Below are 23,657 nucleotides of genomic sequence, written 5' to 3' on the forward strand. Positions count from 1 at the left end.
TAGTGGGCCAACAACTGCTCGTACGGTTGTGCTGTGTGTAATTCAAGTGCAGCCCTGTGGACAGTGGCCTTGTGAGCTGTGGAAATCCAGCCCTGCAGCTGCATTTTGTTCAGCGCTGTCTCGCTGGCACTCACCCCTGAACTCTGTCACAGGCACCGAGGAACCGAGCGCACAGCTGGGGCTCCAGAGAGCCCAGTCTGACAACCCAACCGTTGGAAATTCCTGTCAGAAAGCGGCCGCGTCTCTCACGTCCGTCTGCGCGATGCTGCCGCAGCGATGGCGGGAGCCGCCGCTGACCGCGGTGAGCATCCAGCCCGAGCCCTGCGCTTCCCTTGAGCCGCTACCGGGTCCCCTCGCTGAGGAAGCCCCGCGGTTCCCCTGACCGTTACCGGGTCACCTCACTGAGGAACTCCGCCGGTCCCCTGACCGTTACCGGGTCCCGGCGCTGTCGAGTCCCCGTGCCTGAGAGGAGGCTCCGCCCCCTATCGGCGCGGCGGGCGGGCCGCTCCGCGCATGCGCAGCGCTCTGCGGCCGCTAGGCCCCGCCCGCCCTGAGCGGCCGCAGGGCGGGTTCGCGGGGGGAGGAGCCGGCCCGCTCCCCGCGAACACATCGGGGCTGGGACACAGCCTCTCACCAGCGGCACCTGAAGCCCCGGTGCCTTCGCTTTTCACCCGGTAGGGAGGGGGGCCGGGGAGAGCCTCCCCCGCCGTTGGAACCGCGGTCATGGACGAGCAGAGCGTGGAGGTGAGCGGCTGGGCGGCCGTTGCGCTCGCGCGCTCTCAGGGAAGGCGGGAAGGGCGGTGCGGGGGCAGCGCTGCCCCCCGGGGCTGCTCCCCCAGGCCGCGGGGCAGCCGGGCGGGCGGCTGCGCCTTCTCTGCGGGGGATGGCGAGCGGTGGGGCCGGGCCTCTGCAACGAGAGCTGGGGACAGGCCATCCCGGCCTGTTCACGGGTCAGGGGAGGGCTGGCGGGTGGCCCTCGGCGGGTCCCCATCGCTCCCGTGAGGGGAAAGAGGCGAAAGCGGCAGCGAGCGGTGGGCGGCCCGGGAGGCGGAAAACAGCTGCAGCTCTGCGGGGGGCAGGGATGCGCAGGGCTGGGCTCGGCTGGGCGCTGCCGAGCTGGGTGAAAAGGGAGCGGGGTGTGAAGAGGTGGCGTTTCTAGGTGACACGCAGTTATTTTACATAGTTAGGGTTAGATAAACTGGTGGAGCATCGGAGGTGGCTGCTCTGGAGACCCGGGGCTGACAGGACCACCCCTGGCGTTTGTGAGGGCAGGACACTGGGAGCTGGCTCTCTGTGACCTGGGCGGCTTCAACAGCAGCCAAACGAGAAGAATATCTGAAAATATCCTAAAATACCTTGTGTGGTAACTTCCTGTAAATGTATGTGTTGCATTTGAATGCTTTGCAACCAACAAAGAAGACACTGATGTATGGGAGATACTGTGGTATCTGTGAATGGAAGATATGCCTCATATTATAATTTTAATTCTGTAGAGAAAAGCATTATCCTATCTGAAGAATCTTTTGAAGTTCCATAGTTAAAGCCAGAAGGGGTCTAACTCCTGTATAACACACAATGTAAAACTTATTTATCAGTGAAAAATCTGTCAATGGGGAAAGGAAACATTGTTTGGCATTTCAGTATACTTTTCTCATGTTAAGAATGGAGAGAGATGAGGGGGATGTATTCTAGAACAAACGGTTTCTCTCTTCAAATGGGTATAGTAAAACAATATGTTAAATTACATTTTTATTGCCCAAGGGGTTGATTAAATAGGGTATGAGAGAGTATAGAAATTGTGGAGCTAGTGCTAATGGTAGGCCTTAAATGAAAGTCTTAGAAACATAAAAAATGTCCTTCTTGTTAGCATTCTGTATAATGCACACATGTACTTACCATGCATTTGGATTAGTTTATTGCCATTGCATTGAAACTCGTGGGTTCAGAATCTGCAGGTGCAGCGGTTTCTTCTGGCAGTGGTTCAATCCCATGGGAACACAAGTGGGAATGGTATTTTGGGTACAGAACGGCCCGCTTGCAAAAAGATAAACCAAACAAAGATGCTATTCCTTGTAGAAGAGTAGTGTTGTAAAATGGGTACTAAGAGCTGGTGTATGCAGGAGCAAGTGAGGAGCAGAGCCGTGGTGTTTGACTCAGGGGCTTGCTCTGAGATGCACTATCCATGGCTGTTTGGAATGGGACTGCATTTGTGAAACCTGGCACTCTGCCTGGAAAATAAATGCAACTCTGATATGTTTGAAGTATGTGACTTAACAATAGCGATAATTTACCTCCTGCAGAGCATTGCCGAAGTATTCCGATGTTTTATTTGTATGGAGAAGTTGCGTGATGCACGCCTGTGTCCTCATTGCTCCAAGCTGTGCTGTTTCAGTTGTATTCGGGTGAGTTTGCTTATTATAGTTTATTCTTACAAACATATGAACTTAAAAACTACTGCTCTTGTGAACGCATTCTCGCTTCTTTCTTACCCCTTTTCTTGGTCTTCCAAGGATTCCTTTTTCCTGCTCCGTCCTCTTTAGTTTCCCTTTCAAAATCTTTTACGACGTTCTGAGGAAGAACCAGGCAGGCTATGCATTGCATTCAGTACTGCTAATTATAGAGGTTCTCTGGAATAATTGCTTTTCAGAAACAGACATGTAATGATCCCTTTTTTAGGATCTTTTGAGAGTCGGCAGTGCCTGTACTTTGCATCTGTCAGTATGGAACACTGGAAGGTTATAACATAACCTTGTGCCATCTTGGAGATGTTTTAAAACACTCACCAAACCAGCGTGCTGTGATCAGATGTGATCTCGAGGGATTCTGGTACAGCTGGCTGAAGCAGCATTCAGAGTACCTCAATTAATTTATCAAGGTCATGGGTACCAATGGATAATGCTTCGGTTGCATCAGTCCAGATGCTGTTATGTGTTAGTGTAGTGGGTTTTCAGACCTCTGGTGGTATTGCCAGAAATTGGAACAGGCAATCATCTTTAGCTCTGAAAGCTCTGACAAGAACTATAGGTGAAGGATTTGTTACATGCTAAGAATGTTAGATGACATCTTGTTGTTGGGCGGTGAGAGATTATTCCTGGGAATGGTTAAATGTAGCAGCGCGCTGACGAATAAAGCCCTTCAACTGCCGAACTTTTACACTTGTAAGCTCTAGTGGGCAGATGAAGTTTTTTCCTCAGCTACTTGTCTTTGGAGCTTTCTAGAAGAGAAACTTTCAAAGGGTCCTTCTGGATTTGATCATCGAACTGCAAGTATCTTAACTTGCATAGGAATAGCTTGAGAGGAAGAAATAAGTTACCTTGAAGACTAATAATTTAGACTCCAAAAATATGCTTGCTGTATCTTGCACTTTCTTTTGCCGAAATGTGCTTTTTAGTCTACAACTGTGGGAGTCTGTGCCAGGTGTGTGGTTTCTAATGGCATACTTCATACCTCAGAATTCTCTGTATACTATTTTAACTGAAGTGTCTTTGACACCTAAAGAAAAGTGGTTGCTTTGTTACTAAGATACAAATAGCAGCTTCTGCTGTGACTAAGTGGTTGAATGGTTAAATTACAAATCTGTAAAAAAAGGAAAAATATAGGAAGACTGTAATAAAAAGAAGTAACTCCTAATTAATGATAGAATGACTTGCAGTTTTTTCTTACAGTCTCTTTAAAAATCTCTTTCCTTTTTCCTTCGTAGCGTTGGCTCACTGAACAAAGAGCTCAGTGCCCTCATTGTAGGTAAGGTATTTTTAATATCAGAAATAATTACCAGGATTTGGGTGTACTGCGCTCTTACGAGCGGTCTTTTTTCAGTGCAGATTGCACTAAATTTTTAAGCTGGATTTGTTTTTTGAGATGTACCTGCTGTTACATTAAAAATTTACCCTGCTATAATACTTATTCTAAAGTATATTCTAGCTTTGTGAGAAGCTAAGCAAAATCTTTGTTCTTCCCTTATCACACTGCTGTTTTCAGTGCATATAGTTGATGTAATGAGTAATTAGATGATGTCCCCCTTAGAACTCTTTATATTTTTCTTGTAAGAGTCAGAGATCAGAAACTTCAGTTTTTAGACTGAAATGTGAATGAAAGTAAATATATCTACATTTTACAAAGGGGATAATTGAAGCCCTACAAAGGGGATAGCTGAATAATGGGAGAAGTTGAGAAGGCACTGAGAAACATAATTATTTGCCGAGTGTTACCCAGAAGAAATCTGGAAATAGTTCTTGGGTTCCCCATGGAGCTGTCCTGTGTGTCAGTGTGGGGTGGTTCATTGTGGTTTCCTCCTCCTCGCAGCCCCTTTTTGCCTGTGACTTTTCCAGTAGTGTAGAATTGCTGAACTGAATTCACTGCAATGCTTCTCTTTGAGCTTCTCCCGAGCTGAGTTGTTGCTCTAACTGTAGCAATGCTTCTTGCAGAGCCCCGCTGCAGCTACGAGAGCTCGTCAACTGTCGTTGGGCAGAAGAGGTCACACAACAGCTTGATACGCTTCAACTGTGCAATCTCACAAAGCACGAAGAAAATGAAAAAGACAAGTAAATAGAGCGTTCTTTGCATTTTGCAGTTTGCTGTATAGCAACGGGCGTTTAACTCCAGCTCGTCATTAAAATCAAGGAACAAATTGATAACTTTTAGTTAAAAGCTGAGTCGTACTCACTGTCTGACTAAAAGTCAGAGTTCATTTCTGTAATATTTGATGGAATGAGAAAGCTCTTCAGTGTCTGCCTAGAAAACTACTGCAATTTCTAGTTTGACTCAATATAGTTAAAATGAGAGATGTGGGAAACGTGAAGGGTAGTAATACTTGGAAAGGCTCTTATACCTTCTTAGTGACCGTACATGTGATTTTGATAATGTGAAGTATTAACTTGGATAATTTGGAGTGTGATTCATTGATGATAGCCTTTATCTGCTGCACAGAAATCCAATTTTCGTAATGTACTTTGTGAAGTACTTCCTGAGAGAATACTAAGAGCAACCTTTATTTTACAAAAGGTTTTCATTATATGTATTCTTGCAAAACTGTGCTGATGTTTTGTGTTTTTCTCTCAGTAGCAAAACAAGTGAAAATGTTAAATTGGGTTTGCAGAAAATTCATGGCTATTTCTGTTGATGATACATGTATTTTTTGTTTAAGGTGTGAAAATCATCATGAAAAGCTTAGTGTTTTCTGCTGGACCTGTAAGAAGTGTATCTGCCACCAGTGTGCGCTTTGGGGAGGAATGGTAAGAAGAGACTTGCTTATATGCATGTGGTGTATTACAATAAGAGACCACAAGCACGATGTTTGGCAGCAGTTTGAAGAACTAGAAATGCTATGAACTGTTGTTATGGCCATTGAGTAGCCACACAAATACTGTAAAGAAAAACCCCAAGTCCTCTATCTTTAATTGACTTCTTAGTTGTACAGTGAATGAAGTAGTTTATTTTTGGAGGACTGTTAAGACTCCAGGTAACTCTTGACAAGGAAGCTTTAATGGTATGAAAGCCAAATTCATGACTTCTTATGAAGGGAAGTGAAAGACAGACTTCCTACATACAATCTGCTTTGGAACTTTTCCAAGATGAGTGATACACTAGGAGGCTTTCTTCCCCTCTCTTTCAGTAATTTAATAGGAGTGGGATAAAGTTAAAATGAGATACTCTGTTTGTTCCCCCTCCTTTTTCTTTTTTTAACAGCATGGAGGACACACTTTTAAGCCACTGGCAGAAATCTATGAGCAGCATGTCACAAAAGTAAATGAAGAAGTGGCAAAGCTTAGGAGGAGGCTCATGGAATTGATCAGTTTGGTGCAAGAAGTGGTAAGAAATCAATCCAAAGTGATGATAAGTTTTCCTGTCTTGTAGCCATTGTCAAATGATAACTGTGAAGTGGGAAATGGAAACAGTGCCATTTCAGGTCCTCTGGATCTTTTCAGTAGCTGTTCAGAAGCTGTTGCTTCTGTGAAGATAATTGGATTATCCCATAGAGAGTCTTTTTTTATGCAGTGTGGAAAGATCAACATATTCTAAATACTCATTTTTGTAGTTGCCAGGTAGAGAAAGATGTGAGTTCAAGTTATGGAAGAGAAACTGGTAGTTCCAGTTACAAATTTTGATACTAAAGAATCCACATATGCCAGATCTCTATGTGGTGAGAAAACGTTGCTCAACTTGACTGTTAACCTGTGGTCACCCACCAGAGGGCACGGTGAGGTACTCACAACAGGCAGCAGGAATAGCCTGGAACACATTCCTGTTTTCTTATTCTAAACTTGCAAGCTTTAATAAGACCAAGTTTTGGGTTTGTTTATTTTTGTTCTCATAGAAAAATAGGGCTGGAGGTGAGTCTAGGGAGGCCTGGGCATTTCTGACATCTGAGAGAGCAGAGTCAACATGTAAATGAGTGAAACATGCAGAAGCGTGAAGGCTTGGGTTTTGTGTCTTTCCTGACTGCTGTTTCAGGAGAGGAATGTGGAGGCCGTGCGGAGCGCGAAGGATGAACGAGTTCGGGAAATCAGGAATGCAGTGGAGATGATGATTGCCCGGTTAGACACTCAGCTGAAGAATAAGCTTATAACATTAATGGGTAGGTATTTTCTTCCTCTATTAAGTGCTGACAGAAAGCTTTTACCTACAACAGAGATTTTAGTTAATTATTTAGTTACTGTGATATACTTCTAAGTTGTTAGATGTGACCTGGTGATGTTCCTCTTCAAACTCATGTCAGTACTTTATAAGTTAAATCTGGGATTTGTACGTTGTACCTATATTGAATACAATAATCAGTCACAAGATCTGTTTTTGTGTGTACTGATTAAAGATCAGCCTTAAAGCTGTGGTAGAATGTCTTTAATTATTTGGATGGACAGGTTAACATTTTATCTGTGCAATACCTGTTTTTTAACAACTGCCAAATACTCTTCAGGTATATAATGTGTGATGGAGACAAAGCAAATCCCCATGACAGGAAACAGGCATATGTGACTTAGGGTTTTTTTGTTTATTGTCATGGTCTTCATGCTAGTTGAAATGCACAAACACATTTAAACCTGGTTTGTTCTTTGGTGAAGAAAACACTTGAACATTCAAGTCGAGAGAAATGGTGGAGGTTAGGAGAAAAGTGTCAGCTAATACAAGAGAGAAGCTCGTCTGGAGGAGAGCAAGTTCAGTGAAGTCAGACCTGCTTTTTGTCCAAAAAAGCACCCCAAAACAAACCTGCCATTTCTGGGACACACAGAATGTTTCATTACTGTCTTAACCTCAAGTGAGTTCTTCACTACAGCTCTAATTAAAAACGTAGGCTTGCTTTTAAAATGCTTTCTCAATCAACCTTGGTATATTTAGAAATCTTTTGAGCAGATTCCAGGTTAAATTAAGAAAAAAAGCTCAAGTTATTAAAAATCCAGTGACTGTGTCTTCTTGAAACATACATTCCTGTCTTTAAACAGGTCAGAAGACATCGCTTACCCAAGAAACGGAACTTCTGGAATCCCTGCTTCAAGAAGTGGAACATCAGGTGATTATGAAAGGAGTAGAAATGTTGTGTTCCATAGATTCCCTCCTCAGCTGGCCTTTCTTATTATTTAATTAATTTATTTTAAGCTGGATAGAGCTGCTTCTTGAGAGTATCTTTTCATTTAAGTTGCAGAATTTCCTCTTGAAAAGAAGTATATCTTCCAGGTATAACAAAAGGTGTTCTGTTGCTTGCAAAACTAGTACAGAGATTAATAGCAAAATCATATAAAAGTGGTCAAAAGCTATGGTTTCTACTCATGACATATGGGTTTTTTCTTTCTCCTTTTTTTTTTCCCCCATATAGTTACGATCATGCAGTAAGAGTGAACTGATATCCAAAAGTTCAGAGATCCTAATGATGTTCCAGCAGGTGCATCGGAAGCCTATGGCCTCATTTGTCACTACTCCTGTCCCCCCAGACTTCACAAGGTGAGCATTGCATTTCCTTCCTGTGGTGCGTGAACTCGAAAGCCATCTTGTTTAAAAATATTTGAAGTATCTTAGAGGAGAGTATCTCTTTCCCATTTTACTGTACCACTGTATGACAGGAGGAGGATGTTCCAGTGAGTCTGGGAGGTCGATCGGTTCTTATGTGTGTCACTCCCTTGTAGAACTGGGACGGGAGGGAACTGCTGTGGTTTAATGTGTGGGTTTGAAAGAGCAGGTGGCTGCTGGACAGGTTGCTGGAGAGCTTGTCTGATACCCGTCGATAGCAAAGGGGAGTTGTACTGCTCAGCGATATGAGCAATGGTAGTCTGGGGGGTAACACGATTGTGCCTGTTTTCTGTGTTAAACTTGATATCTCTGAATTTGGGTCCACACACACTGAAAATTATAAACTGCTTAACTTACTCTCCTTTGTAACCTACGGGGCAAGTAGGTGTTTCTGTTCCAGCTGAGCTTATTTGATGTCTGTAGTCCTTGCTGGGGAGCTGGGACAGCGGGTTCCAGCTGACAATTTCTGTTCTTTTTTACACTTAGTTTGCTGATTTGTCCTTTTTCTCTTATTATTGGGTCATTCAGTATATAATTGCAAGGCTCTCATGAGACACCCCTGCAGGTCACCTTAATTCAGAATATATAGCCAAAATCGCTTCAGAACACAATTCTTCATAAAAAGTGTAGTCCTAGTGAATTTCAGTGGCTCTGGTGACCTAAATCACCTTAAATCCTTCTGAAGATTCCAAAACTTGAGATTTTTAATGTCGTGTTTTTCAACTTATGTGTATATCTATATTTTCCTGCCCCTCCCCAGTGAATTGGTTCCAGCCTATGACTCAACTACATTTGTCTTGGAAAACTTCAGGTAAGAATATATCTGAAATTACAGAAAATATTGGGAAGCTTTTTCTTTCTTCTGCACGCAAATAATATTCTTTAAAACATGGAATAATTTCTACAGAAAACTGTTAAGATATGAACTAAGCTGTAGAAATTCAATCAAAATCTCTTGTTTACCAGGTGAACAATTCGCTAAAGAGATTTACCATGATAAAGGCAATTTTTTTAATATTTGTATATATATATACACACAATTTGTGTGTACACTGAACATTTTGCTTAGTCCTCATTCTGCTACACACTGTGTGCAGCAAGGAGGATCATTCTAGAGTGTAAGAGTGCAAGTGAATATGAAGCTTAATATTTCATGGAGGGTTTTGTTTTGTCCCAATAGCAAGTGTTTTTTCTCCTTTCTCAACAGCACGCTGCGGCAGCGAGCAGATCCTGTTTACAGTCCACCTCTTCAAGTGTCAGGACTCTGCTGGAGATTAAAAGTTTATCCAGTGAGTTATATTTTTCAACTAGAGTTGTTATCCCATCCAAAACATTTAACCAGCATCCATAAGTTTCTCTTGTAAGGAGATCTCAGTTTCATATTGTATGTAAAAAGCTGTATGAAAATAACACAATAAGGTTGTAGAGTTGGTCACCAACCACTAGAGTTTTCCCTCTCTGCCTCCAGGTAACTAGCACAAACATTCTCAGTATAGTTAATCCAGTTAATTTAAAAGCAATTAAAAATGGGTATTAGCAATATGGCGTAGGAACTTTAATAGATATGTTTACCCTTTTTGTCTGTCTGAGTGGGTTTTGCAGATGTTTCTTGCAGAACTGAGGTACAGGATAACCTACAATATTTATGTTTGTAAATAATCCTTATTTGGGAAGCTGCGAGTAGGACAAGGTAGTAGTTGAAGGGAAATCTGGTTTGCTGTGCATCCAGTTCTCAAATGCTGACATTAAAATGTGTGTGATGTCCTTTCAGAAATCAGAGTATTCAGCCCACTGAAGCAATATAGTTGTCCCTGTTGGAATACCAACCCACACCCTGTGATCTTTTTGCAGTCCACTAGTCTGGTCAGTGCTTCCAGGAAGCTCCGGCTGCTACTGCAGCTGTGTTTGGAGCAATACACGTTTAGTGGTGCCATACGAGCTTGTTAGTGATTTACAAGGCATCTTCAGAGAACTGGGTTAATCTCTTAAGCCCACGTATGCACAGAATTGTGTTCTTGCAGTGCAGTTGTAAACCCTGTGTATGTTCTCAGAGTTTTGTAAATTCAGAATTGACTACATGAGGTTTGCTGTCAGAAGGCATTAAAAATTATATTTTAAATGGTAAGTTGGAATGTTTCTTCAACCTAGAGGATTCAAGTTGAGCCATTCTTCATCCTTGATGAGGGTGAGTGTGATGGAGGTTTTGCCATATTTTTCCTTGATTTATTGTGGTTCTAATATTGTTTCTGAGTTAACTGACCTAACTTTTTAATGTTGCATGTTTTTTTCTAAAGAAATTGCACTTCTTTGAAAAATGAAGTGGCTTTGCAATGGAGCTGTACGTAAAATATTTCAGAACTAATGTTTAACCGGAGCTGTTTTCATGTTGAGAATTCGAGAAGAATTGGACTGTAATAAACTAAGTAGATTTTTGAGCTTTTTTATATGTTAAATAAATGGGTTTTTTTTCTGATACACTGACAAGTGTTTGTCTATTCAGTCTTTAACTTAACTGAACCCCTAAAGTGTTAGAGTAATTAAAGCTCTATTTTGAGATTTATATCTGAGATACTGATATTGGATTGCATATGTGCTTCCACATGCGGATTCCCCTTGATTAAAGTTACACTAAGAGTTGTAGGTCACAGGAGGATAAAAACAGTGCAGCATACAAAGTAGACAACTGCTTTTCACTTTTTAAAAGTTAATTTATCTCTCTGTTTGTTTCAAGGACGGAAATGGAGTAGTACGGGGCTACTACCTCTCTGTGTTCTTGGAGCTCTCAGCTGGGTTGCCAGAGACATCCAAGTAAGCAAACCTGTAGTAAGAGCAGCTGTTCTTCGTTGGCAAAGCATCTACAGAGGTTTGCAAAGAATGACCTCAAGTTCTGTAGCGTTGCCAGGGACTGATGCAGAGCCCTTGTGAAAAGAACAGTGAGACTTCTGTTGTCCGTTGAGCTTTGAATTGTGCCCAAAGATAATATTTTAAAGTTATTACTCAGTGGCTTTCTCAATATAGAAAGCAAGCTGGCAAAACAACCAGTAAGAGTATCTATCCCCTAGTATTGGTTTAGCCCTCCTTACTACTACTTTCCTCCTCCTTGTACTGTTTTCAACCAGATTTTAACACTGAATCGCCCCTTCAGCTGGGCCCGCAAGCCTCCCAGGAATCACAGTTCTGTTAAACTTGACGTATTCAGCAATTCTGACATCTTTGTTTTGGTGTTAATACCTGTGATCTTCCCTTGCGTAGGTATGAGTACCGTGTGGAAATGGTTCACCAGTCCACCAACGATCCCACTAAAAACATAATTCGGGAGTTTGCCTCCGATTTTGAAGTTGGTGAGTGCTGGGGTTACAACAGATTCTTCCGTTTGGACTTGCTGGCCAATGAAGGCTACTTAAACCGGCAAAACGACACCGTGATCCTGAGGTAAGGAAGACAACTCAGTGGGGGTTCTTTTCCGCTATCGTTTCACAATGTGTCACACCTACTGCTGAAATAGGAAATAATTAAGGAGTTGAATTTAAAATAATGGTGACATGTTTTGTCACAAATAGATTTCACTGTCATCAGCTTTAAAGAAAATGTGCTGAAGGGAGTTGTAGAAACTTGAAGTATGTCTTTCTTTGAGAAGTAGCAATGCTTGACACTAATAAGCCTGGCTTAGAGATCTGTAAGTAACTGAATTAAAGGAACAGTGTGGTTTTTACCTCTCTTTAGAAACAGTTATAGTGAGCATTGGAAAACTTTGGGAATGAAGGATGTCTGTAATATAAAGACTAATGCTATCAATGGGACTTGCCATGCTATGACAAAATATAAAGCTTTATCCATCTACTTGAAGTGTTCTCTGGACAGTCAGACTCTTGCTCCTGTTAAATGCTTTGTAGTGTGTTGATTTTGTTACTGTTGGCTGTGAAGACAACTACCTCTCCTACAAATACTTACTGTTGTCATTCAGTGTATTTGGTATATTGAATATAGAAGTACATGATGTCTAAGTTTATTCCGTCACTAGATTTCAGGTTGTATGATGTTCATATGTGGGGCTTTTTGGATTTTGTGGGGGGGAAAAAAAAAACAAACCACAAAACTAATCACCCAGCCAAAAAAGCCAAAACCCCCCACCTTTTCAAATGTTCCTTTGAAGGTTCCAAGTGCGCTCACCGACCTTTTTCCAGAAGTGTCGAGATCAACACTGGTACATTGCTCAACTGGAAGCAGCTCAGACAAGTTACATCCAACAAATAAATAACCTTAAAGAAGTAAGTGTGATGTATATTTATGTAAAATCACTTTTTACTGACCAGTGATTACCTGGTTTAGATTAGTGTTTGTGTTTGATAACTGTGTTTATTTGGGTTACTTATTGGTAGTTTCATATTAGCATTATTCAAATAGTATATATGCAAGTTAACAAACTTACTTGATTTGGTGATGATGCTCCATTGTCGTCTTCTATGTATACTTTTGTGTATCCTTCTAATATTTAAGAGGCTTGCGATTGAACTTTCCCGGACTCAGAAATCACGAGGCATTTCACCTCCAGACACTCATCTTAGTCCCCAGAATGACGATGGTCCAGAAACAAGATCAAAGAAATCTGGACAAAGCACTGAAGCATTGCTTGAGAATGTTGCTGCTCCAGGGTTGGTACGAGATAACAAGGAAGAGGATGAAGAGAAGCATGAAGACTTTAACGTAGGGATTATTTCTTTCCTGCCTCTTTGTTTATGTGACTTTTTATGATAGGGTAGCAGTAGAAACGTGACAGACACTGTCCCAGGCTGCCCGGGGGGTTGTGGAGTCTCCTGTTCTGGAGACGTTCAAAACCCGCCTGGACACCTTCCTGTGTAACCTCATCTGGGTGTTCCTGCTCCATGGGGGGATTGCACTGGGTGAGCTTTGAGGTCCCTTCCAATCCCTGACATTCTGGGATTCTGTGGTTCTGTAATACATCCTACAACAAAAATGTTTTCAAGTTGCATCTGAAAAATCCAACTTCTCTGTGTTTGTTACCAGCTTTTATTATGCTTTGAGACCCTCCTAACTCTTGTATGGTGGTGTGATACTCTGGGGAGGAAGAGTTTCTCTTCATAGCTTTTCTTGAACGTGTTGAAGTGCAATTGAAGTATTTATTTTTATAAAGGGTTGTTCTGTTTTTCTTGTAGCACGAGCTCTCTGATGGTGACTTGGATATAGATCTTGCTGGAGAAGACGAGGTGAACCACCTGGATGGGAGCAGCTCTTCAGCTAGTTCAACAGCAACTAGTAACACTGAAGAAAATGATATCGATGAAGAAACTATGTAAGTAACTTAATCACTTTCAGATCATCGCTCTGTCTCCCAGGGTAATCATCCTAATTCCAGTGCAAACTGATTCGTTTGCTATTCAGTTGTGGTGTGGGGGATTCCCGTGCGATGTAAGGCATGTTTTCTGTACTGGAAACAACATGAACTGATATAGTTAATACTAAATAGTGAATTTTCAGCCAGCTAGTTCCTATCTTTCGTATTTTAGTGTTGTATCCTGTCTTTGACAAGTGATAGTCTGTGAAGGTTCTTTCCCAAAACACTATTAAGAAATCTGTTTCTGCACTGTAACGAAAGAGAGGTTTGGTATTAAGAATGTTGTCGTCGTGGTAGTAGGAGTGATAATAAGGACAGTTGCTTAAACTAGAGAATTTAAGGTTTTTAACTGAGATGATAGTGTCAAATCCTAGAATCTTTGTTAAAACATGAGGATGTGTTGTAACACATACAAATATAGAAGTTTGTAGGATCAGATTTTACAGTCTAGATATATATGACACTTTTGGACTCCTGGTTAGTCAGTCATTTAATTAACACACTTTGATTTGTTCAGTTAGTGTCATTTGGAATGCAGAATATGCTATTTACAGTGCTTCATGTTGTTTTCAAGGTATGTGCCATAACGCTTAACAAGAGCTGACAGAAGCTAATAACTGTATTCTCCTTTTTGCACCCCAATCATCTCCTAAGGTCTGGAGAAAATGACGTGGAATACAGCAGCAATATGGAGTTGGAAGAAGGAGATCTCATGGAGGATGCCGCAGCCGCCGCTACTCCTGGAGCCTCAGGTATGAAAAACCGCTTTCAGAATCCCCGTGTACGCAAAGTGCTGCTGGATTCCGTCCCCTGTTCTTTTTGGAAACAACGCCAAGCTGCGTGTTCTGCAGGCATTTCTATTTTGGGAAATGCTGCATCATGTGGTTTGTACTGATTATTGCAGTGTAGCAGAAACGTTTCAGAGGTTCAATAGAATAAAGTGTGATCTTCTGAATGTGCTTGTTCGAAAACGATATGTAAGTTTAGAGAGATGCTTCTCTGCCTCTTTGAAACCCCTTCCATTGCGATTAAAAGCAGACCAACAAGGAATTCTTACTGACGTCTGTGTGACGTCTGAATGCGTGACGCATTCACTTAGATTTTAGTGCACTGTAAAACCTGAAGTGTGTGGAGGGAATGAAGTAAAGAATCCCTACAAGTCAAGCAGGAATACATTTTAAATGCAATAACGGAAAGGCGCTCTGAGACTTCTTGCACCCTGGAGATTATTATAGCCCAAATTAGCTATAGGTTAGTAAGATGCTGAAAGAAAAATACATGTATATTGAATATATTTATGGCAAAGATGTCAGAAGTGGCCTTCACTGAGGTGGTATTTACACAGGGGCTGTAGAAACAACACTTATTTAGGAACTTTTATAAAGTAGTTTTTAACCACACTTGTAAAAGCTGAGACAATCTCTTCGCTCAAGCTTCTTGCATTTACCTGCTCGCCCTGTTTTCTGGTATGAATATTAGTAGTGTCACCTGTCTGTGGTGGGAGCTCTATTAAACTATCCCATTTTAATCACGCAGATCTAACTATTTTGTCTGAAGACTCTCTTCATCTTTTGAGTGCCTTGGCCACTATGTAATGGGAGCATCGTAACACAGAGCGGAACTCAGCTGAAGATCCCCCCTTAATCTAAGCAGGAGGAGGGAGACACACACCTAGAAAGTTTATGTGCATTTCTTCAGAATAAATGCTCTTTGTATTGATTTGTTTTCTAGTCTACCCATAAATCCATGAAATAATAACTGATGTCTTAAGTTTCCTGGAATGTTTTCATTCCTAATCTTCTTGTAGAACTCTTTGTTTTTACAGGGAACAATGCATCACCTTGGTCACGTATATGCACGCTCTTTCTCTGTACCTCTTCCTTAGGTACCAGTGGCCACGGCTACACCAGCGTGAGTGGACGACCTTCAAGGCGGGGAGGAAGCGCTCTGGGCTCAACAGCCAGTAGCAGTTTACTAGATATAGATCCCTTGATTTTAATCCACTTGTTGGATCTGAAGGACAGAAATGGTATGGAAAACCTCTGGGGCCTTCAGCCACGTCCGCCTGCCTCTCTTCTGCAGAACAGAGGTAACTGTATACGTATATCAAATGATTTAATTCCAACCTGGAAATGTCTCTGGAGTTAGAAGCAGGTTTGAGGAGGGGAGGGGGGAAAAGAGGTGACAAGCAGCACATTTCACTGACAGCTGAACTCCATGTCCTTGTGTGCTGCATCTTCCTGCCTGTGCTGACGCATTCGGAGTCTTAATGGTTGACCTCGGCTTGAGAGTGCCAGATGACTCAGCTGAGAACAGAAATGTGCACCGAGGAGGGTCTTCTTGTCCTTTTCTGGGGGATGTGACTGAATTGGTTGTCTGCATTGCGTAAAAACCTTATAGAGATGCAGTTCCTGCGATTTCTTTTCACTACAACTATGGGAGATGAAGAAAGGTCCTTTTCTAAAAGGGCTGAGCACTGAAAGACAAAACCACCACAAACCAGCTCTCTGCTGGGGAAGCAGTTACACCTCGCGCTTCACACAGTTCGTGCACTTGGTGGCTGAGACTACAAGGAGCACAGCAGATACTAACAATAACAGCTCCTGGAGTTTACTTTTCTATGAAAAAGGGATTTAAAACGGAACTAGAAAAAATGTGTGTATTAGGCTGGAGAAGCTCATGTAAGCACTTGTGGGAGAAAAATGGATCAAAATGTCAGCAGCCAAAAATAGTGATGGCATTTAAATAATTGAAGACTTCAAAGAGTATTTGTGGTTCAGTTAGGACCCTTCAACCGAAAACAGCAATTAACTTCATGTGCAGAAGAGCAAATAGTTGGCAGTTCTGGCACCCATGGCTATTACTGAAGGTTGCTAGTTTCTCTTGTTTTATTAGTGACGAATTAAAATTAAATCAAACCTCAATAATACATTTACCATGATTGGAACTTATTTGGAGCTAGCTGGCTGGCTAGTGCAGCATCTTATTTCAGGTCATTCTGAAACAACCATTTAGTGACTTAAATAGAACAGAAGAGAAATAATGGTGCACTTGCTGCAAATAAATACTTGCTTTTGCTGCAGCGATGACATTGGTGTTATTGAATCTAAAAGCTAGCTCAAACTGTTTGTTCCTTTGCGATTAGCTTTTGAAATGTAGTCACATAAACAGAACTTTCAGTTGAATGTCATCTGTATTTCCAAAAATGGAAGCTGCTTCCGTAAGTGTGAAAAGGGGAGGCAGCACGTGACAAAAGGACCCTGAGAGAGGGTGTTGCGCTTCGTGCTGGGCTACCCGAGCAAGATTAAGCTCTCCTGTTGTGCTGAATGGCTTCCTGATCAGCTTTAGCTACTGGTCACGCAGCTGAAATTACCTGTTTTGTGGAGGTTCCCTCAAGGTCTGACTGTTTCTGGAGCTTATTCAAGTCAGTCAGCGAAGGTTTAATTGGGAGTTTGCCAGACTTCACCTCCTAAGGTGAAGGTTTCTAAGAGCCGCTGGGCTTTATGGTTTTGAACAGCTGAATTTGCAGCAAAACACTTACAGAATTTCTAAGGCTTCAACTAGACATCAAAATTGTTCTAATTCTGGCTGAGCAGCATGTGGGCTTACGCAGGTGTTGGCTCCTCAACCTGATCCTCTGGTGTTGGGGGAATTCCTTCCCTAGTTTCAGATTTCTTTGAGTTCTATATGGTAACATGGTATGTTGGTGGGATGAGAATCTTATACACGCACTCAACAAATTTTGTAAAAACTTGTAACAAAATTGACTTAAACTGGCAAGCAGGCTTGTGACCTGCAGCTTGTGTGGCAATATAGAGCAGTAGCTCAGGTGTCACCTGAATTCACGCAGTAGAGCGTTGGCTCTTCCAGTGAGCTGGTTTTGGGGTTCTTCCATGGCAAAGAGTGAAAATCTGCTATCCCAGTAGCTGTGCAGTGCTTGCAGCCTCAATGTTACAGTGCCACACCAGTACAGAACATGTCTGTCCCTTGTTTTTATAACTTATAGGTAGAATTCTTATAGCTGTTAAAAATATTAGTCTGTTTTTGAGAACAGTTTTACTTACCTGTTGTGTTCTTTAACTTTTCCTTTGGTAAAGCATCATCTTATTCTCTAAAAGAGCGAGAGCAGCGGAGACACCAGGCGATGTGGCGCGTGCCACCCGACCTCAAGATGCTGAAAAGACTTAAAACTCAGATGGCCGAAGTTCGAAGCAAAATGTCTGATGTCAAAAACCAGCTGTCGGAAGTGAGAAGCAGCAACGCCGGCTCCTGTGATGGGCAGCCCAGCTTCTTCTCCATTGAGCAAGGTGCTTTAGCTGCCTGCGGAACAGAAAGCTGCAGCAAACTGCAAGAAATAGGAATGGAACTGCTGACAAAGTCTTCAGTGACCAGTTGTTACATAAGGAATTGTAAGTGCCTAGAAAAGGGGGGGATTTAAACGTCACACTTCCAGATGTCAGTTGTGTAGGTGGTTTGTAAATCCAGGCACCTGGAAATAGACCTTTTATAGTTACTCAAATTCAGCTCTAAGAATCCAGAAATGTAAAACCTGCACTGCCTCTGAGTCTTTGAATATTTTTTGCAGCTGCAAGTAAGAAAAATTCACCCAAACCCGTTCGTTCTGGAGCAGCAGGGAGTCTGTCCTTACGAAGAGCTATGGACTGTGGGGAGAGCAATCTTCGTCTAAAGGGCGATGGGCAAACCTCTGAAGGTAAACAGGGTCACCTTTATCTGGGATATGTGATGCGTCTTTGCATCTGTTGTGCAAAAGCTTTTCGGGAAATCTTTTTACTTGGCAACTGAAGTTTTCCTCAAACTTGAGTGGATCCTTTTTCCAACCCAGTTGATGTTATTGTAGTGGTGCGGGCCCTCAGCTGATCCGCTGTGAAACGGTGCCACGCTGTTGACTGATCGGAACATAAATGTGTTACGTGTCACTGCTGGTCTCTCTGCAGATGTTTCAGGAGTTAACTTTGCAGTGAAAATCACAGATCAAAAAGCACTGACCCAGGTTTAAATTGTGATTTGACTTAATGTGAGTTCAAGGAAACTCTGGAGACTTGTGATGAAAGAATTGTGTGATAATGCTGCTCCTGAGATTTGTGATGCCCTTTCTTAAGGGCAATGAAACAAAATACCTAGGGCAGGAATGGTGATTGTGCCCCTTGTGTTCGGAGAAGGAATGGGGTTTGACAATTGTTTTCTTATAATGCTGAAAGCATTGATAATAATATACATTGATAATAAAATAATGATATAGAAATCTTGGGTGAGAAACTGGAAAATACCATGGAGTCATTACACAGTGTAACTGACCTTTGTGCCCAGTTCCACCCTTGTCCAAGAGTAGAAGCAAATGGTTTTGTGTTGATAGCTGGGAAAAATAGCAGTGAGGAGGGCGTCTGTGGTACTGGAAAACAACATTTCACCACACAAGGTGGGGAAGGAGCGGTCTGTACGTCCCGCAGTCTCTGTGTGTCAGAGAGCAGGTGTCAGATGGTGTATGTTGCCCATACATTGACTTGAAAATGATTTAGGAGTGAGGGTGGGGAAGGTGGCTTGTACCCACACGTGTTTATAACCAAACTGGTGATGTAAAACAACTGGATGCTTAATCTTCTGAAATAAGGCTGGATGTGCTTTGAGTTTCTCTCTCTCTTTTCTCAGGAGGCTTAGGGAGCTCGAAGCTGAGCGGTCGGCATCACCCTCACCCTCCGCGGCCCCTGGCGAACGGCAACGCCCCCGAGGTGCTGCCGAAGCCGGAGGAAAGGCCTTGTGAAAGTTCAGATTCCGATGTGGGAGTTTCTGGCTTAAGTGGCTTAACTGCTGTGGAGAAGAGCAGGAAAGTTGTTGCTCTAGGGTAAAGGTTTTATTTCCCCCCTTCCCCTCTTGTTATCTCTTCCCCCACCTCCCCTTGATCTAGAAAGAAAAACTACCATAATCTACTAAAACCAGGTGCTTGTAGCATGGAAAAGAAGTTGCTTTGAAGTTGACTTGGTTGCTGCTGTTCCCTCTGGATATCAATTTCTGGTTTTATAACTAGTTTACAAGTTGTCTCTTTTTGAAGTTTTTTTCTTTCTTTTGATCAGCTGTGGATTTAGTCTGACACTTGGATTTGAAAGGCAGGCCCAGGCTGTTTTCCCACTAGTCCTTGCAAAATATCCTCTCACTGACAGTTACCACTTTGGATTTCTTCATTTAAGACCATATTTTTCACTGGGACTCTACTTTTCAGCAGTTTCATAATAACTCCCCGTGGGCTGACTAAGCGAAGTGCAACAGAGTACTCAGGGCTGGCTTTTGTGGGCTTTTTGTTGGTTTGGTTTTTGTTTTTCCTAAATGGCAAGAGTCACCATTTTTGGAAAATACCATAAACTTTTCCAGGTTTATTTTTTTTAGCTTTTAAATATTTCTCAGTCAGTCAAATCTGGAAGTTTAAGTGGATATGCGAGAGTCTTAAGCAACGAGTAAAACTAGCTGTGGCACTAGAAGGATTTGTTTCCGTAGCTGGATTAAAGCTGAATTTCTAACGTGGTGTTTGTATTTCTCCTAATTTCTTTCTCAAGGTCAAATTCTAAAGGGTGTCGTGCAGAAGGGGCCCAGGCAGGTGGTCTGGAAAACAACTCGGGAGCTGCCGACCTGCAGGGGATGCTTTCTGAAGGTGCTTCTGCAGGGCCAGAAGAAGGTAAATGGGATGTTGTAGAGGGCAGATGCAGTGTGACAACACTGTAGTGACGATCCCTTCCTGTAAGGGAACTACCTTGAATGGGAGGCAAAAAGAGGGAATAAAACCCAAACAGCAAAACCCATTTTCATGGCTGTTGAACTTGGCTGTAACACTTGGCAGCTGTAGTAGAAACCTGAACGAGGAGAGAACGTCTGTGTGGCTGCGGTCTGGGGAGAAACAGATATTACGGTGCAGCAGGAACGCAAACACCCAGCAGATAACGCTGGTGTCATCTATTTCTCTGGACTCCTGGTTGCTTTTTGTACCTCTGGGTATGTCTCCAGGTCTTTGCTTTGCTGTTGAGTTGCATGGCCTTGGAAATAATTTCTTACCTAATTAAAACAGTAGCCAGGGACCTTGGCTTTTAAGTCTTCTGCCTTCAGGGACAAGCCACACTGGTAAGTACCTCCACGTCCACACTAGAATCTCTCCAACATTTCATTCGTGTCGGGTGTTGTGGTGCGTAAGCCAGTTTCCTTAGAGACTTGGAGGAAACTTTCCCCCTCCCTTCCTGCATCTTTTCCACGCTGGAAAAAAAATACTGGCTTTTTTTCTTTGAAAGTCCACGTAGAAGAGTTTTTTTTCTTATCTTTCTAAAACTCTCCTGCCTTCCACCCCTGCACTAATTTGAATTTCAATGACTGAATTGTAGCGCAAAGCCTATATTAAGGTGCCAGCAACCATCTCTATCTGCAGTGTGCAATATTGTGTAGGACTTGGCATTTACTGAAGGTCTCTCAGTGACAAAACTGAATGTCTGCTCTTAGTCACTGCAGCGTGATCGTGATGTGCTCCCGCAGCTCTCCTATTATAGCAGAGAGCCTAATAGGAAAATGTTTTAAAACCCGAAATACTTCATTGTTAAAAACCCCAGGAAACAAATATTACGATATTTTTCCTTTCAGAGGAAAATCTACAGTGGAGTTGGCATCTCCCTTCGCTACTTGCTTTTTCTTAGCAATGAGTGTCAGCTCTTAAGTAAAGGAACGGAGCAAACCCTTTTTTAAACCTGCGGCAGGGAGAGTTTTGACCGCTATCGATGTGCACTCGAGGTCTGCTGAAACAAAAGCAACCGCTTTGATCAACAGCTATGGCCGTTCTTCGTAGGAAAAGCATGTTTTAGATGTGTGAGACTTGAATGGAGTTGCTTGTAGGTACCTCTGCTCAGCGGGTCATATTGCCTCAGAACTGTTCAAGAAACCCACCAAACTTTGTGTCCCCATGGTTGAGGTAGACGGAGCAGCTGGCAGGGGAGCGCAGCTCTGGACCCCTGAGCTCAGCTGGTGACATTTTGGAAGTGTCCTCCAGAGCTAAGCTGCTCAGCAAAATGAGGCTGTTTGCAAAGCTGGTCCCCGCTGCCCTGTCACATTCCTCAGTGCTTTGCTAAATACATTTAGCTCTGAATGTGCTGCTTCTCCCATTCTCCTGCCAGCTCTTGGTATTTGATATTGGTAACTCTTCCATGTGAAAAAGTTGCCCGCTTTAGCTGCACAGATCTTACTGCCGTCACTTCTGCCTTGTGGTTTTTGCCTGTTGGGGTTTTTTTGCAGCTGGGGTGTGTCAGAAGCATGTCCTTCATCTCCTCCCAGGAATGAGCAGCGACAGTGACATTGAATGTGACACAGAAAACGAAGAGCAGGAGGATGCTGCCTCTGCCGCAGAGGGGTTTAACCACGGCTTCTGCGTCCCGTCCTCGAGCGAAGGTACAAGTGCCGGTGTGAGCCCCCCCTCCCCAGCGCGCCCGCGGGCCTGCGAAAGCAGAGGTCGCTGCTCGTGCTCTGGAGGTGTTCGTATTAAAGCTCAAGCAAGCACTGATAAGATTTGGAACTCCTCTCTTGGGATCCTTGTTAAAACCAGATCGAAACGGGGGGGAACTGTTTCTAGCCTTGAGAAGTCAGTTTAGGTGAGTCTCTCAGGGAAGCGTTGGAAAACCCGTAGCTCTAGTTCTGAATCGGAGCTCCCTGTGTGCGAGATGGTGGTAAGTGGGCTGATTCCAGGGAGGCAACTGCTGCCTTACACACAGATTTGCATCTTAATTGGCAGGAACGTGCTTCGAGCGCTTCAGTGGAGTTTCAAAAACTCATCCTCTATTTCTCTGAAAAACCTTTAACCTTCTGATCAAATTAAAAGCTGGGAGGTGACAGCTGAGGCTCGGTGAAGGTGACTTTTGGTCGGAATAAGCATCCAACGCCGCATTAGCAGCATGGCCTAATGACTCAGCCTGGTAACTGGAGTTTGCTGCTGTGCTGTGTGTCTGCAGCAGCACTAAAACCTCATAGCTCATCGGAAGGATCAAAACATTGCCTGTATCTGTGCTCGATTTAAAGATACCTTAAACCTCAAACCCTGGGGCAGTCTTAGCTCTGTGTCAAGCACATTGTGTACCAGTATGTTAAGGGTGAAGTACAACACAGCAGGTCTTGCAGGTGGAGGAACGTTAACTTGCTGTGTTTGATTGCTTGTTCTGTTTTCAGCCTCCGAGCGGTGCTCAGCCTTCCCAGAGGGCGATCAAGTCGGTTCTGATGATCTCAGCTTCGTTACTGGAGAAGACAGCACCAGGTGAGTGCAGCTGTTTGCCTTGGCTGGCCTGTGAGGTGGCTGTGGCCTCGGGGATGCACCTTTTCCTGTGCCGCTGCGGAAGTGAGGCCACGTTCACCTTGCCGCGAGCAGGGAGGCGGGTGTTTGTGCCCTCACTGCAGGCAGCTCGGCCCCCCGGCTCTTCCGTGGGGCACACAGGCTTGAAAAATGACACAGCACAGCGGGAGGACTGGCTGGGGTTAGTGCTTGTGTCATCTTCAGCAGAAAACTGAGTGGATTTAAGTACCTGGTGTGAGCTTTTGACTCTTAAAGTTGTATTTAGTTGAAGCCTTAAACTTCTCCCGGTTGGGTGTTTTGATGACAGCTGCCTCTCTTTGGAGCAGATAGAGATTGGGCTCAGGGCCTGAAGACCTGCGGTGGTTCACTGGAGCTGCTGTTTGTGGCTGTGCGCACACCCGTCTGTCACCTCCTCTCCTGGGGTTCTGTTACAGTCGTCTTAAACCTGTTCCTGGGGCACAATGACCTGTGAGGGCCTCACACTAAAGGCTGCATTCCCGCTGGCTCTGCCGGCTGTGCTGAAACGGTGTCCACAAGGTGCTGTAGCGTCGTTCCAGGATGTCTTACTGTGTCATTGGAATAACCCTGAACGTGTGAATGTCCTTGTTTTAACCAGCTGTGTGAGGCTGCTGAGTCCTGCAGCTGCTGTGCGGTGAGAGTTGCGGTGAGGCAGCTGGTGCACAAGTTCTTTTCCTCATTCCGTGGTGTGGACCAGCTGAACACGCTGCCAAACCCTTCACTCTTTTTGAGCTGCTATAAACTACTTGTGAAGCTGAATAACCGGTTAGCGACAAAGCATGAGTAATGGTAACCGAGAGCTGTCCTCGTCCCAGCGGCTGTGCTGACGTTCTTTCCGTGTGAATGTGCTGCAGTGGAAGCGCTGTACAACTCATAGTTTAAAACTGTTTGCACTTTGTTAATAAAATGGATGTTGAAACCTGGTGTGAAGCTTTAGATGCTTGTGTGGGGAAGTCTGGGTGTGCT

The 23,657-nt window shown here is 43.4% G+C and overlaps 1 protein-coding gene across 4 annotated transcripts; it reads left to right on the forward strand.

Annotated features, from left to right (window-relative positions):
* Positions 1-522: 522 nt before the first annotated feature.
* On the forward strand, positions 523-23,615 carry TRIM37 (tripartite motif containing 37). 4 transcript variants are annotated; one of them, XM_065036786.1, is made up of 25 exons: positions 523-744; positions 2,301-2,402; positions 3,701-3,741; positions 4,425-4,541; positions 5,144-5,231; positions 5,686-5,808; positions 6,451-6,574; positions 7,437-7,504; positions 7,808-7,932; positions 8,759-8,809; positions 9,206-9,287; positions 10,730-10,806; positions 11,251-11,430; positions 12,152-12,266; positions 12,496-12,702; positions 13,173-13,309; positions 14,006-14,103; positions 15,237-15,440; positions 17,449-17,760; positions 17,937-18,062; positions 19,019-19,211; positions 19,918-20,036; positions 21,668-21,781; positions 22,553-22,637; positions 23,000-23,615. In XM_065036786.1, exons 1-25 carry the CDS (start codon positions 724-726, stop codon positions 23,001-23,003), a joined length of 2,913 nt encoding a protein of 970 aa, XP_064892858.1. In that variant the 5' UTR covers positions 523-723; the 3' UTR covers positions 23,004-23,615. The 4 variants fall into 4 exon arrangements, with proteins under 4 accessions (XP_064892858.1, XP_064892857.1, XP_064892856.1 ...); XM_065036785.1 differs by having other exon boundaries at positions 534-744; positions 22,981-23,615; XM_065036784.1 differs by having other exon boundaries at positions 537-744; positions 21,629-21,781.
* Positions 23,616-23,657: the final 42 nt, after the last annotated feature.

This window comes from Columba livia, chromosome 20 (assembly GCF_036013475.1).
Source record: "Columba livia isolate bColLiv1 breed racing homer chromosome 20, bColLiv1.pat.W.v2, whole genome shotgun sequence".
Taxonomy (NCBI): domain Eukaryota; kingdom Metazoa; phylum Chordata; class Aves; order Columbiformes; family Columbidae; genus Columba; species Columba livia.

Excerpts from the sequence above, each read along its gene's own strand:
- TRIM37 (XM_065036783.1), top strand. The coding sequence starts at position 724 with ATGGACGAGCAGAGCGTGGAG. Across the intron at positions 3,742-4,424 it reads GCTCAGTGCCCTCATTGTAG|AGCCCCGCTGCAGCTACGAG; the intron begins GTAAGGTATTTT and ends TGCTTCTTGCAG. Across the intron at positions 5,809-6,450 it reads TCAGTTTGGTGCAAGAAGTG|GAGAGGAATGTGGAGGCCGT; the intron begins GTAAGAAATCAA and ends CTGCTGTTTCAG.